Source organism: Leguminivora glycinivorella, chromosome 10 (assembly GCF_023078275.1).
Source record: "Leguminivora glycinivorella isolate SPB_JAAS2020 chromosome 10, LegGlyc_1.1, whole genome shotgun sequence".
NCBI lineage: Eukaryota > Metazoa > Arthropoda > Insecta > Lepidoptera > Tortricidae > Leguminivora > Leguminivora glycinivorella.
This window is the reverse complement of record NC_062980.1, coordinates 25,184,833-25,200,406: the sequence shown is the minus strand read 5'-3', so window position 1 is coordinate 25,200,406 and position 15,574 is coordinate 25,184,833. Positions and strand designations below refer to the sequence as shown.

Genomic DNA, 15,574 nt, shown 5'->3' with positions numbered 1-15,574 from the left:
GCGCTCACAAATAAATGCTAATATGACAGTCAACAACTTTTTGACAATTTAAACGCTAACCGCTCTTTGAGCACCCTGGGTGTATAGCAACTTCTGCTGCTGACTGTACATATCCAAATTCCCATAGCATGACAGTATACGTAGGTAAAAGGTTATTTTATATTCATACTTATTCATAAGACTACTTGTTTCGAAATAAATAATAATAAAAAAAACAATCTAGTAATTTTGCTCTTCTTGGCAGGGGCTCAAATAACGAGGAGCCAACTTTATACCTTCACTGTTGCAGCCGTTACGCGGTTCTGCGGGATGACAACGAAAATGACAACGACAACGATTACGACGATACCGAGGCGACCACAAACAGCGGCGAGGACCTGCGCCCCTCCAAGTCCAACATCGCCGCGAACGTGGGCTTCGAGCAGTACTGGCCCAAGGGCGAGTGGGTGTACAGGTGAGTCCACATCTCCGCGCACGTGGCTTCGAGCAGTGCTGGCCCATTGGCGAGTGGGTGTACAGGTGAGTCTACATCTCCGCGCACGTGGCTGCGAGCAGCGCTGGCCCCGGGGCGAGTGGGTGTACAGGTGAGTCCACATCTCCGCGCACGTGGCTTCGAGCAGTGCTGGCCCATTGGCGAGTGGGTGTACAGGTGAGTCTACATCTCCGCGCACGTGGCTGCGAGCAGCGCTGGCCCCGGGGCGAGTGGGTGTACAGGTGAGTCCACATCTCCGCGCACGTGGCTGCGAGCAGCGCTGGCCCCGGGGCGAGTGATGTACAGGTGAGTCCACATCTCCGCGCACGGGGCTGCGAGCAGCGCTGGTCCCGGGGCGAGTGGTGTACAGGCGAGTCCACATCTCCGCGCACGGGGCTGCGAGCAGTGCTTGCCCATTGGCGAGTGGGTGTACAGGCGAGTTCACATCTCCGCGCACGTGGCTGCGAGCAGCGCTGGCCCCGGGGCGAGTGATGTACAGGTGAGTCCACATCTCCGCGCACGGGGCTGCGAGCAGTGCTTGCCCATTGGCGAGTGGGTGTACAGGCGAGTCCACATCTCCGCGCACGTGGCTGCGAACAGTGCTGGCCCATTGGCGAGTGGGTGTACAGGCGAGTCCACATCTTCGCGCACGTGGCTGCGAACAGTGCTGGCCCATTGGCGAGTGGGTGTACAGGCGAGTCTACATCTCCGCGCACAGGGCTGCGAACAGTGCTGGCCCATTGGCGAGTGGGTGTACAGGCGAGTCCACATCTCCGCAAGTGCTGGCCCATTGGCGAGTGGGTGTACAGGCGAGTCCACATCTCCGCGCACGTGGCTGCGAGCAGTCGAATCATAGTGTCTCTCTCAAATTCATGGCACTATCTCTCTAGCTTAGACCTTTTTCGGTTGTCAAAAAATCTACCTATGATTATTATCTTATGGTGGACAATAACGAGTGTGTTTGCTCCCTTGGTATCTGGTGTGGTGGACAATAACGAGTGTCTTTGGTCGGCAGGAAAGCGGAGTTGGACTTCTGCAACAGCACCGGCAGCTGCGGGGAAATGGTCAAGGAGTGAGTACTGCTGACTGCTGGTCACGCGTCACGCGCCGCGCTCGAGCTGGTGCGGTAGTTGGCAAGGAGTGGGTGCTGCTGACTGCTGGTCACGCGTCACGCGCCGCGGTCGAGCCGGTGCGGTAGTTGGCAAGGAGTGGGTGCTGCTGACTGCTGGTCACGCGTCACGCGCCGCGCTCGAGCCGGTGCGGTAGTTGGCAAGGAGTGGGTGCTGCTGACTGCTGGTCACGCGTCACGCGCCGCGCTCGAGCCGGTGCGGTAGTTGGCAAGGAGTGGGTGCTGCTGACTGCTGGTCACGCGTCACGCGCCGCGCTCGAGCCGGTGCGGTAGTTGGCAAGGAGTGGGTGCTGCTGACTGCTGGTCACGCGTCACGCGCCGCGCTCGAGCCGGTGCGGTAGTTGGCAAGGAGTGGGTGCTGCTGACTGCTGGTCACGCGTCACGCGCCGCGCTCGAGCCGGTGCGGTAGTTGGCAAGGAGTGGGTGCTGCTGACTGCTGGTCACGCGTCACGCGCCGCGCTCGAGCCGGTGCGGTAGTTGGCAAGGAGTGGGTGCTGCTGACTGCTGGTCACGCGTCACGCGCCGCGCTCGAGCCGGTGCGGTAGTTGGCAAGGAGTGGGTGCTGCTGACTGCTGGTCACGCGTCACGCGCCGCGCTCGAGCCGGTGCGGTAGTTGGCAAGGAGTGGGTGCTGCTGACTGCTGGTCACGCGTCACGCGCCGCGGTCGAGCCGGTGCGGTAGTTGGCAAGGAGTGGGTGCTGCTGACTGCTGGTCACGCGTCACGCGCCGCGCTCGAGCCGGTGCGGTAGTTGGCAAGGAGTGGGTGCTGCTGACTGCTGGTCACGCGTCACGCGCCGCGCTCGAGCCGGTGCGGTAGTTGGCAAGGAGTGGGTGCTGCTGACTGCTGGTCACGCGTCACGCGCCGCGCTCGAGCCGGTGCGGTAGTTGGCAAGGAGTGGGTGCTGCTGACTGCTGGTCACGCGTCACGCGCCGCGGTCGAGCCGGTGCGGTAGTTGGAAAGGAGTGAGTAGTTGTGCCTCGGATGCTCATGCTGGTCGCGCGTATTACAGCAATGTTGATTCGTGCACGAAGCCAGCCTAATATAGTCGATAATGAACGGCTCCAACGTTCAGAAATGGTTTCGGCCATGTGTTTCACAAAATTTGACATTTGGGGTGCGAAAACTCCATCTACTGAAATTACGAGTGGAGTAAAGGTTGTGTGTTGCATTTCGCAGGCGTTGTTGTATTTCCTTTGTTTTTCGGTTTCGGCTGTTTTCAAGACGGATGAGACGGGTTGTGAGATGTAAGAAGGAGCGTCGGTGTCAACAACACGGATGTCAAAAAGCGCCTCCCTCTGAGCGTCCCACACCCCACGGCAGGATAGGTCTGCGCGTAGTCCGCAATCTTTTTCTGAGATGATGGGTTCTTTGGTTACGTTGCCCCAGGCATGCTGGCATAATTCGCAGAAGAGGTCTCTGATTTCATTGTGTCGCCTTGTGATAAGGCCGCCTGTTTTGCAACAGAGCGCATGGTCAATATCGAAGTGGTTACTGCCGCAGCCATCGCACGACAGCAGGCCTAGCACATGATGGCCGCGAGAGTATGTCGCCGCGAGATAGACTACCTGTCCTTATGTCATTAATACAATTAGGCAAAGACGTGTCATCTATCTCGCGGCGACATACTCCCGCGGCCATCATGTGCTAGGCCTACTGTGGCATGGCATTAGGGGATCTGTGGTATCGTATGGATAAAGCATCTCTAAACTCCAATGGAGATAGGTCGAAGTGGTCTTTTTTTGTGGGAATAACTGAGAGCCAATTTGAGCATTTTGTCTTCATTTTGGATGCGATGGACCTTTCGATTGCCCGTTTCTTATTGACAGGAAATTTTTTCAAGGTGTTTTCTAAAAGGTTGTCTTCGAGGGCTTCTTGTTTTTTGCGGCAGTCTTTGCGAGCGTCACTAAGAGATATTATATGGTCAAGTAGAGCAATCGGTTGTTTCTCTATTAGAGCATCTGTGAGAACCTTACAACCTTTTTTTGAAGTTTCATGGTTTAAATTAGTGGCATTAAAAGGGTCAGTAATCGCTAAACCACCTTTGTTCACGGGTGTCACGTTAAGCGTCGCATAAACTAGGGTAGAATAAAAAAACTAGAGAGAAGAAAAAAACTCCGATAGAAAAATTTTACAAACTATATTTTAAATAAAAAAACCTATCTATTTATCCAGGATCGTGGGTAGGTATTTCCTGAGCTGGCCGGTTACAATAAAAGAAGAAACAAGCCCTTGTTAGGGGTCACTTCCCTGCACTACGCCGCCGAAGTCGTACTGGGCGTGGCCGTCATCAGAAGCCGTTCCGGACCGCCAGTCTTCTTTCCGGAACCTTCCGGAACGTGTGCAGGCGCGCGCGCATCCAAATTGTGGGTCCAGTTAACGACCCCAGACTTGTTCCCTGGAATTCCGGTAAAATGGCCGTTTCAAGAAAAGTCCAATTTCGAACAAGTGACTGCGACATCCGGAACTTTGGCCAAATTAAAAGTGCTAATGAGATGTAGGCTGGTTTAGTGAACCCCAAAGCGTTAAAAAAGGTAATCAATGATGTGGCAGTCACAAGTTAAATCATCATTTTTTTTTTTTAACAAAAAGGAAGTAATTTTTATTTAACTAAAAGTACTTTTGCTAATAAAAAAAACTTTTAAAAACATTATTAATGTAGATTAACTACAGATTGGTTTCTATTTATATGCATTTAAATTAAAATTAAGCGAAAATTCCACAAGGATGATTAAGATTTTTATAAAGCGGGTAGAACCATATTTCTAGAAAGATCGAGAAGCTTGTTAATTCCAACATTGTTTCTAAGGAAAACATATTGTTACTAAGCGGATAGAGAAAGATGAACCCAGAAAGAAATAAATGAATAATGATTGAATGAAGAAAATGATTCCTTATTAAGACTATGAACTATGGAAGAAACCTTAAATCTAGTTCTACAAAATATTCAAAACACTCACCCTATTTGGGGAAAAACTGGCACTTAACACATTTAATTGTAGTAAAAATTAAAAATTAAAATAAATTTGTCACTCCATGTCGTCTGACGTTATGAGAGTTTTAGGTAACTTGACCTTTCGCTGTCGGAGCCGTGGTAGGGAATGCGAGCGCGAATGCGCCTCATACGTTGACCAGCGCCTATCGCTTATCTGGAGCGGTGACGTAGTCTTTTGTATTCGCATCTAGTTTTAACTAATAACAAATGCAATCGTCAATTCTGTTTGTACGTATATTTATTTTACATTGTTTTTTATTTTTTAAGTTTTAAAATATTTTATTTAGAAGAATGTATGTAAAAATGTATTATAGTAGTTTATAGTTATATTTTGGTTAATTATTTATTTTTATTTAATAGGATTTTTGTTAGAGATAACGGTAAACCGTTACATACCCCTCTTTTTAGGTTAGGGTTTTTTCTGGGAAAACCCGCTATTTCTGTCGTCTGCTCAATATATACACAACTATCAAACATACCTCCATCTCATCATACTCCTCCACTTCATTCATTCTTCACACAAGCAGATAAGCAATAAACATTTCTATTTATGTTTTCGCGTCCTAACAGACTGAGTATTATACTTTTACGATTGTATACATACTCTTATGTATATATTAATGGTTCTTCACTTAGTTTAATCATCAACCTCAGTTAAAATTATTAATGGTGTAATCGAATCCATCAAATTAATGTCTCTGTAAAAAACTTGCTAACCAATTTATTTTGTAGGTAATAACCTTTTCAAACCGGTAGGGGTTTGTAATGTTTAATAGTGATAGAATATTAGGATATTTCGGAAGTACACTAGCGTTTACAAGCACGTGTTATGAGATTGATAATTAAATTTAGACAATTAATACAGAAATTATTGATAGATGATTATTGCAGTCCAGTTAAACTTTGTAATTAGTCAATTTAAAATCTTTAATATGCCAGTCACCTAAATTGTTCCCTTGCATGTCTTCTAGTTCATATACTAAATTAGATTTCTTAGCTACGATTTTACACTGGACATACTTAGGAGCTAGTTTCTTGGAAAACATGTTGCTTTTGTCACTAAGGTAAAACGTTTTCTTCCAAACTACATCGCCAACTTTGAAATGGTGATCCCTACGGCGTAGATTATAGTGTTCACTATTCCTAGTATGGGATTGAACTAGAGAGGATTGGACTTTGTCGAATATTTTTCGCAAATGACCTATATTCTCGGCATATTCATCTCTAGGGGCAAAAATTATTTCGTCGTCCAGTTCAACATCGATATAGTGTAAACCGCTAGTGACTAATTCTCGGCCATGGACAAGAAATGCAGGACTATACTTTGTCACCTCATTTACAGCTGTGTTCATAGCGAATTGAATTTTAGGTAGATTGATGTCCCAGAACCTATGATCATTTTCTATATAAGATGACACTGCTGTAACGATAACTTTATTGTAACGTTCAACGGTGTTAACTTGTGGGCTATATTTAGGCGTGAATCTTACATTAGGCACATTATAATCACTAAACAACTTCTTTAATACATTACTCGTGAATTGTTTACCATTGTCCATGAGAACAGTACTGGGAATGCCATGAACTAAAAAAACTTTTTCCTCGATTAGTTTTGCTATAATCTCGGAAGTTGCGCGTCTAATGGGAAATAAAAGAGAATACTTTGAAAAACAGCATGTCACAACGAATATAAAAGTATTCTGTTGTCTAGAAGGAGGTAGAGGACCTATGAGATCCATGCTTAACATTTGAAAAGGGCGTGAGCAGTCTTTAGGACGGCCCATGACGCCAAGAGTAGCATGAGTAGCATGCTTATGAGCACAACAGATATCGCAACTTGAAACGAATTTAACTACATCGCGATGCATATCGGGCCAAAAATAATTTAAAGAAAGCCGTTTATGCGTTTTATATATTCCTAAGTGGGCAGCGGTAGGTTCCGAATGATATTTAAGTATAGTATTGAGTCTAAATTCTAGAGGAATAACTTCTTTCCATTCGAACTCTCGTGTTAGCGGATTTAAGCTTTTTTAAACCTAAATAGTTTGCCGTTGCTTACTTTGTAGTTTAAAAATGAAGTAGGAGTATTTTGACAACCGTTGTGTATGTTTAAATACCATGAGTCACTCGTAGAATAAAACATGTCACCACTTACTGGAATCTCGTCAATATCGGCAATAGTAACAGAACGTGAGAGACTGTCTGGTACCACATTTTCCGAACCGCGACGATGTTTGATCTCAAAGTTAAATGAGGACATGCGCACTCCCCAACGAGCTAAGCGACCCGTAGGGTTATTTAAATTTAGGAACCACTTTAAGGACGAGTGATCGGTGTACACCACGAACTTTTGGCCGTTCTCTAAGTAGCATCTCCAGTGTTCGATCGCCGTAAGTACAGCCAGTGCCTCTCGTTCCGTTGCGCTGTAGTTACGCTCTTGACTCGAAAGGGACTTACTCATGTAGGCTATAACTTTTTCCTCATTGTCTAGCTGTTGTGTAAGAACCGCGCCAACGCCGTAATCACTCGCATCTGTATGTACTTGGAAGGGCTGCGAATAGTCTGGGCACGACAATATAGGAGAAGATATTAAAGCTTCTTTTAGAGTACGGAAAGCATTTTCAGCTTCTGTAGACCAATAAAAAGGCGGAGAGTTTTTAGCTTGAGAAGTAAGTTTATTTAGTGGTGCCGCTATTGTACTAAAATTTGGAATGAACCGACGATACCAAGATGCCGTTCCAAGAAATCGACGAACTTCCTTACGGTTAGTAGGTGTCGGATAATTCACGATCGCCTCTATCTTTTCTGGATTTGGTTGTAGACCGTTTCTATCCACTACATAGCCTAGATACGACAGTTTATTCCTAAAGAATTGGCACTTTTGGAATCCAATGGTTAAGTTTGCCATTTTAAGTTTCTCCAGAACTCTAACCAGCAGGGAGATATGTTCTTCAAAGGATGACGAGACAATGATAATGTCGTCGATGTAGACGAATACTTTATGCTCAAAATCAGGCCCATAGAACAACATATCAACCAGTCTTTGTTGCGTTGCCGGAGCATTGGTTAAGCCAAAGGGCATAGAAACAAATTGAAAAGTACCGCGCGAAGGAATATAAAACGCTGATTTACACCGATCCTCTTTCTTGATTGGAATTTGCCAAAAACTTTTCGACAAATCCAAACTAGACAGATACTTAGCGTCACGCAGATTATCAAGTATCTCTGAAATGTAAGGAATGCTGTAGGCATCTTTGATAGTAACTGCATTCAGTTTACGACTTTCCAAGCACAATCTCATTTCGCCATTTTTTTTAGGTGTTAAAAGAACTGGGGACGACCAAGGGCTCTCGCAAGACTCTACAACATTTTCACGTAGCATTTCATCAAGTTGAGCATTTAGTATTCTCTGTTTTTCAGGAGACATTCTATAGTATCTCTGACGTATAGGCAAAGCATCACCCGTATCTATACTGTGAGAAATTAGAGAAGTTCGCCCTAGACCGCGCTCTTCATATGAAATATTGCGAAATTGAGCTGTAATATGGTCAGCCGTAACCTTCTGTTCAGGAGAGAGATGATCGTAGTCACACAAGTGTGTGGGTTGAGTGTCAAGTGTTAAGGTATTTAATTGATCGACATCCTTAGGTAAAATAACAGCATCTAGATGTTTAGGGAACAAATCAAAAAGTCTCCAGAAGTCCATACCTAAGATTAAGGAGTTTTCTACCTCTGGTACTATGTAAGCTTTCAAAATGTGAGTCTGATCTAAAAACGAGACAGGCAGATTAATCATACCAATATTGTTCAGTCTATGCTTGCCAGCTCCATACAAATTCAGAGTTTCTTTAGTATTTAGTTTGAAACCCGCATCCAAGAAAACCTTATGATAATTATTGCCGAGAATTGTGTAACCACTACCAGTATCTAATAAAGCATGTAGTGTTTTACCGTTAATTTGAACTGACACAAATGGTCTGCTATTTATATTACCTGAATCGTGGATTGCAGTGACTGAATAGCAAGTGAAAAATTTTGATATAAAATTGAGCCAAGATTTCCACTCTGTATCATTAAATTTATCACTGGATATATTAGAAGGCTCTTTCGCACTACAATCCACCGAATTTAGTTTTTTGTGTCTTTCGAGTTACAAGATTTACACTCAGGATAACGTACACCTTTCTGGCCGCATTTAAAACAGATTGGGAAGTGAGGTTGTTTACACTCTTTTAAGGAATGTGTATCAGTGCGGCACCGAGGACAGTACTTACGCGAGCCATAAGTGGCGCTTACTTTAGTTAAACTGCTCGGTGAAGCTTGTACAGCATTAGTAGTATTAGGTTTTTCATCTGTAGGTTTAGGTTTGTTGTAGTTATTGTAACGTCTAGGACTGGTAGGGCATAAATAAAATTCTACCAGTACGTTAACAAAAATAATTTATTAAATAAAAACTAAAATTTGAAATAGGGTCGTGGGTGGTCAAGGCCCGGGTCTAAAATTTGCCACCGCGGAGCGGTACTGCCCTGGCTGGTGGTTATGACGGTGGTCCGCAGCAGGTGTGGGGACCAGCGCTGAAGAGGAGCAGGGGCGACGGCGGGCGAACGACTCAGGCTCCAACCCAGCCGTCTGGATGTTGTGTGTGGATGCTGGTGACGGTGTGACACGTCGGCCGAACGGTCTTCTTTTTTAAAAATAACGGCGCACCCTGTAAATTTCCACGCATAGTCTTAGTGATGAGACCTTGTTCTTGCTCGCTCTGATAGGTGAACACCCTGTGACGATGATGATGATGAAGGTGGGACCAAGAATAAGCCGGTGCACCAGCAGCATAAGTGCATAAGCAGATAGCGTGTTTGTGTTCACAAATCAGAGCGGAGTTACAAGCACAGCAAGGAAAAGCACAGAAGTAAGGAAGAAAGAACAAAGAAAGTGACTAAATTAAGAAGGAGGTACGCACACATACTTATTCGTACCCGCCATTACATTACTTAGCACTAACAGAACAAAGGAAATTGCAAAGTCATTCTCTCTAAAAGCGTTTAGCATAAAATGGGAATGAGTAATTTAAATTAAGGATCTAACACAGTTAACAAAAGATAATTTACAAGTGAGCTCACATTAGGATTAAAATTACACTATGTACTATTTTTTAAAATAACGTTCAACACTTTGCACTTACCAGTACGTGGGTGCGGGAACTCGTTATTTCGCGATTACGTCGCCGAATATATTTAAATTAAATAAATTTGCAGGTGTCCGCGCCCACCAGAAAATAATTAAAATTATAATTTGTACAGCGCGCGAGACGACACGGGCTGGCCCGTGTGCGCGACGGTACGTACGTGCGTAACGTTTGGCGGCTGGCGCGGACTGATGACTGGGCGGCGCGGCGGGGCAGCGCTCGCGCCAGTTCCAGATTATTCCGTGACGTCAGCTCAGACCGGTCGTAGTACAGTTGATACGAATAGCGCATGGACGGTCGGATTAACCTTGCGATGTCTATTACAGAGGTTTTTTAAAACATAATTATTTTATTTTATTCTTAGTCGTACTTTAAAATAGAAAAGTAGAATAAGATAATTAATGTAAATATAAAATTGATTGTTAAATTTGTAAAAATAAATAGTTAGTTGATTAAAATAAATAATAAAAATAATAATTGATTAAAATAATTCATGCAACTATAATTAAAATTAATTTATAAATTAGTTATTTTATTAAAATTTGTATAATTAAAATTGTAAAAATAATAAAATTAAAGCTTATAATTAAAACATGTACGTGCAACGTTACATTACCCCCTCGCGCCGGAAAAGGATTTTGTTCCTCAGAATAAAATCCGCGCAATATACGTTTGCGTATTTGCATTTACTACTTCATACTATCTTTCATACTGTCCATCATACATCACGCAATTATAAAAAAACATTAGTATCTAGTTTTAAACTACAGATGCTAATGCGCCCAGACTTTTGCAGGTAACCAGTTATCGTTCAACCAGAAACCAATGCAAATACATTTTATGCACTGTAATAGATGGTAAATACGCGCGACTTGGGAAATTAATGTAACTTTTATTATATTATTTATTAAAACTTGACAATTTTAAATCTTTGATGTGCCAAGTCCCTATATTTTTTCCAGACATGTCCTCCAACACATACACCAAAGGTGACTTCTTTTCAACAACACGACATTGTAGAAACTTAGGAGCTAATTTTTTACTAAAGTACTTATCTTTGTCACTTAAAACATAAGCACGTTTCATGACTATGTCCCCAACTTTAAATTCTACATGTCTACGGCGTAGATTATAATGTGCGGTATTCTTTGCATGAGCTTGATGTAACTTCGCCTGTACATTATCAAATATTTCGGACATGCAACCTAAATTTTCGGCATAAATGTCACGTGGTAAGAACATTAAATCCCTGCCAAGGTCATTATCGACATAATGCGTACCACAAGTCACTAGGTCTCGACCAAATACGAGGAACGAAGGACTATAACCTGTTACTTCATTTGCAGAGTTATTTATGGCAAATTGTACTTTCGGTATAAACAAATCCCAGGTCCTATGATCTTCATTGACAAAAGTTGATAAGCAAGTAACGATCGTGCGATTCTGACGTTCCACGGGGTTAACTTGTGGCGTGTACCTAGGCGTGTAGAAGACATTCGGCACATTATATTTTTTAAATAAATCTACGGTCATGCCGCTAGTGAACTGACTGCCGTTATCAAGAAAGATTGTTTGAGGAACCCCATGAACTAGAAAGAGTTGGTCCTCTATAATTTTGGTGATTATAGTGGAAGTAGCATTACGAATAGGGAAAATGAGGCAAAATTTTGAAAAACAACAAGTGATGACCAGGATATATTGGTTTTGTTTCCGAGTGATAGGCAGAGGGCCCATGAGGTCAATCGAAACCATTTGAAAAGGTCGGCAACATTGTTTAGGGCGACCCATTTCACCAAGCACCTGATGATTTTGATGTTTGTATTGTAAACACTTATTACAAGATCCTACAAATTTCACGACGTCATTATGCATCCCTGGCCAGAAGTATCTCAACGCCAATCTACGATACGTTTTAAAGATACCTAGATGTCCAGCCATAGGCTCAGAATGATTTTGTTCCAAAACATCGTGACGAAATTCGCTTGGGACAACTTCTTCCAAGAGAACTCGGAGGTTTTCTCGTGTTTATTTTTGCAAAGCCTATACAAAGAGCCATTCTTGATGAGAAAATTAGGAAAATTTTGAGGTTTAGTTAAGCAAGAATTATAAATATTTTTGTACCATGCATCTGACGTGTTACGAAAAGAATTGGACAAATCAATAGCGCTAATCGGAACAGCTCTCGACAGAGCGTCGGGAATCACGTTATCCACTCCTCGACGATGTTTAAGCTCGAAGTTAAAACACGATAAACGTACGCCCCAACGAGCGAGACGACCGGTAGGATTACTTAGAGAAAGGAACCATTTTAAGGCACTGTGATCTGTAAAGACAGTGAACGGTTTACCATTCTCCAAGTAACACCTCCAATGCTCGAGTGCTATAATTACCGCGAGTGTTTCACGCTCCGTTATGCTATAATTACGCTCAGCCTGTGTTAACGATTTGCTCATGTAAGCTACTGGATGCTCCTTACCATCAATTGTTTGAGTCAGCATACCACCTACACCATAGTTGCTTGCGTCTGTATGAACCTCGAACGGCTTACTATAATCAGGGCAAGACAATACTGGAGCCGAGACTAAACATTCTTTTAGCTTGGTAAAAGCAGCATCAGCTTCAGGAGTCCACTTAAAAGACGGTCTACCCTTCCTAGTAGATGTCAGCTGGTTAAGAGGGCCCGCTATCGTACTAAACTGTGGCACAAACCGACGGTACCAGGTGGCAGTTCCTAAGAATCTCTTTATGTCCTTAACACTGGTAGGTGTTGGATAGTTTAAAATAGCTTCTACCTTACCTGGGTCCGTGCGAAGACCATGGCTGTCAACAACGTACCCTAAATACTTAAGTTGACTTCTAAAGAATTGACACTTCTCCAAGTTCACCGTCAGATTTGCTTGGCGAAGTTTGTCTAATACCCGAAGAAGTAGCGACACATGAGAATTAAAGTCCTCCGATATTATAATAATGTCGTCTAAGTAGGCAAAGACTTTTAAGTCAAATTCTCTGAAGAGAAGGTCAACTAAACGCTGCTGCGTCGCCGGTGCGTTGGTTAAACCAAACGCGGTCCTTTTGAAACGATATGTACCACGAGCAGGAACATAAAACGCGGTCTTGTCCCTGTCCTCGACAGCAATTGGAATTTGCCAGAAGGCTTTCGATAAATCGATACTCGAAAGGTAGCGAGCGTCACGTAAGTTATCTAGGATTTCCGATACGTAAGGTAAACTATACGCATCCTTTCGAGTAACGGAGTTCAACTTACGGCTGTCGAGACAGAAACGAGGTTGACCGTTCTTCTTGGTGACAAGCAGGACAGGTGAAGACCAAGCGCTTTCGCAGGGCTCGATGACGTCGAGACCAAGCATTTCATCTACCTGTTCAACGAGGATCCGTTGCTTCTCCGGTGACATTCGATAATACCTTTGCCGGATCGGTTGCGCATCTCCAGTATCAAGATGGTGTTCAATAAGACTGGTCTTACCTAAGCCTTTCCGTTCAGCAGAAATATCCTCAAACTGTGCAATGATGTTGTCAGCTATGGATTTCTCCGAAACGCTTAAATGATCATAACCGTGAATGAACGAAGTATCACTAGACTTCGGTTCTTCAATATCGACTGTAGCATTAGGAAAAGTAATACTACTTAAATTTGGAAGAATGTTAAATTTAAGCCAAAAATTTACGCCTAATATAAAATCAGTATTAACTTCTGGGACAATATGAGCAGTAATAAAGTGAAACTTATCACGAAAATGTACAGGCAAGTTAAAATAACCCCGGCTCTGCATTATACGACCGCCAGCCCCAACGGCTGTGATAAATTTATCTTTAAATAAAGGTAAACCTTGTAATGCTGTATGAGCATCACTCTTTAAAACAGTTACGGCAGCACCAGAATCTAGCAAACCCTTCATCTCAATACCATTAACGTGTACCGTTGCATAAGGACGATTATCAATACTAGGATCATCATTCAGAATTGCGTCGATCTTATACGAATTGAAATAAATTTTAATAGTTTTCAACCAATCGCTCCAATCTACAGGATCAAAATGATTAATGTGATGGTTGGCGCAATTCTGTCCTTTTAGTTTTTTGAAGAGGAAGGCTTCGCCTTCTTGCAAGTAGGGCAATCAGGAGACTTGACACCTTTATGACCACACTTAAAACAATAAATGTCATCCTTATTAGCTGGGCATTGACGCAAGTTGTGGCTATTATTACGACATCTAGGACAAAATAAGGGTTTGGCCGAGGGTGTAGAAGTAAGTGCATGTACCTGTTTCTCGTTGCCGTTGTTGTTGTTGTTATATTTGTTAAAATTATTAGTATAAGACCTATTATTATTGTTAGTATTAGCATTAGCGTTATTATTATATTGTTTATTATTGTTATTCCTGTATGTGAAATTCTTGTTATTATGGAAGCTATTATTTTTATTAGTACCACTATAAGCAAACTCAGGTGCCAAAGTGTCAGCTGTACGCCTGGGTGGTTCACGAAAGTCAGCAAGACGTGCCTGAATACTTTCGTAATTACGACAATGATTACGCAATGTATTTATGTCAGTAATCGCAGACGCTGACGCTAAGGTACTGGCATAGCAAGGCCTGATGTTATGGAGAAGGATCTCCAACTTTTCGTCCTCCGGCAATGGCTTAGAGAGACGCGAGAATAAACCAGCCATGATTGATAAGTATACGGTAATGTTCTCGGATTCACCCTGCGTACGTGACCGAATTTCATTACCGAGCCTATAATCATAGTCCTTCTGACCAAAATCTTGCTTGAGCAATGTGGAGAGTTCAACCCAGGTGGACACTTGACCCTTAATATTACGGTACCAATGAAGTGCATCACCAGTAAAAATCTCTGTCGCATACGACAAAAGCTTCGAATCCGAAATCGACCTAGCTTCACAAAATTCCGCTATACGTTCCACGAAGGCACGGACGCAAGACTTGCCATCGAACTTGATCTTACAAAGCTCGTTATGACTACCGCGGTCGCAAGTGACGTTAACATTTATCGGTGCCGTGCTAACTACATGCTCTGCGCTCGGAGCTGGCAAGACGGTCGCGGTAGCCGTGTCCTTCATAGAATTAAACCTAGCTGTCAGAGTTCGAAACTCCTGGTCACAAACATCAAACATGGGCTGTGTCGATTCATCGCAAACAATACGATTAAGACGATGATGCAAGTGATGCAAAAGGTTTTGTGTGCGAAGCAAAACGTTCCTATCAGGTCGTGAATCTAAGTTCGACTGAACCTTCGCGAGGGCATCACTAACACCTCTCAAATCGGCAGCGACAGTGAAATTACTCTCTAAAATATCCTCGGAAGGAAACAAAGGCCCTAACTTCGCAATCTGTTTCCGCAAGTCCTGGACTGTAGAACCGGGTGTCTCACCACGAATGCTAACCTCATACTCTAACTCTGGCTTTTGTAAAGACAAGAATTTCACGGGAAGCTCCATTTCCATGAAATTTAAAATAAAATAATAATAATAACGTGCACAAGAAAAAATTGGCAACCGTGGAAAGTGTTGAACGTTTGTCCCTAATTAACACTACTCCGTCTGTTACAATGTTAACTAAGTAACGTTTTGGTTGGCTAAATTAAAAAATAAAAAAAATCAAGCAAAATCAAAAAAAATAAAATAGACACTCACAAAAATAAAAAGAAAAGAAGCATTAAAATATTGCAACTAATGTGTACCACAAACAATTTAAAATATTGCACCATAAAAAAAAAAATATTCATAAAATATTCGACCGACTGTACTAGTCTAC

The 15,574-nt window shown here is 43.0% G+C and overlaps 2 protein-coding genes and 1 long non-coding RNA gene across 3 annotated transcripts in view; 1 reads left to right on the top strand and 2 right to left on the bottom strand.

Annotated features, from left to right (window-relative positions):
• Nucleotides 1–15,574, top strand: part of LOC125230021 — a 52,407-nt gene that overhangs the window by 25,102 nt on the left and 11,731 nt on the right. The window contains exons 3-4 of the mRNA XM_048134940.1: nt 290–454; nt 1,488–1,544. Of these exons, the coding sequence (XP_047990897.1) occupies nt 290–454; nt 1,488–1,544 (222 nt within the window). The remainder of the gene's footprint in view (nt 1–289; nt 455–1,487; nt 1,545–15,574) is intronic.
• On the bottom strand, nt 3,896–6,620 carry LOC125230020 (uncharacterized protein K02A2.6-like). Its single transcript, XM_048134939.1, has 2 exons — nt 4,560–6,620; nt 3,896–3,997 (listed from the first exon to the last, which is right to left on the bottom strand). The coding sequence occupies exon 1, from the start codon at nt 6,460–6,462 to the stop codon at nt 5,491–5,493; it is 972 nt and encodes a 323-aa protein (XP_047990896.1). The 5' UTR covers nt 6,463–6,620; the 3' UTR covers nt 3,896–3,997; nt 4,560–5,490.
• On the bottom strand, nt 9,017–10,507 carry LOC125230023. The gene is made up of 2 exons (XR_007177477.1): nt 9,777–10,507; nt 9,017–9,302 (listed from the first exon to the last, which is right to left on the bottom strand). It is a non-coding gene; the product is annotated as an uncharacterized LOC125230023 (long non-coding RNA).

Excerpts from the sequence above, each read along its gene's own strand:
- LOC125230020 (XM_048134939.1), bottom strand. The coding sequence starts at position 6,462 with ATGCATCGCGATGTAGTTAAATTCGTTTCAAGTTGCGATATCTGTTGT.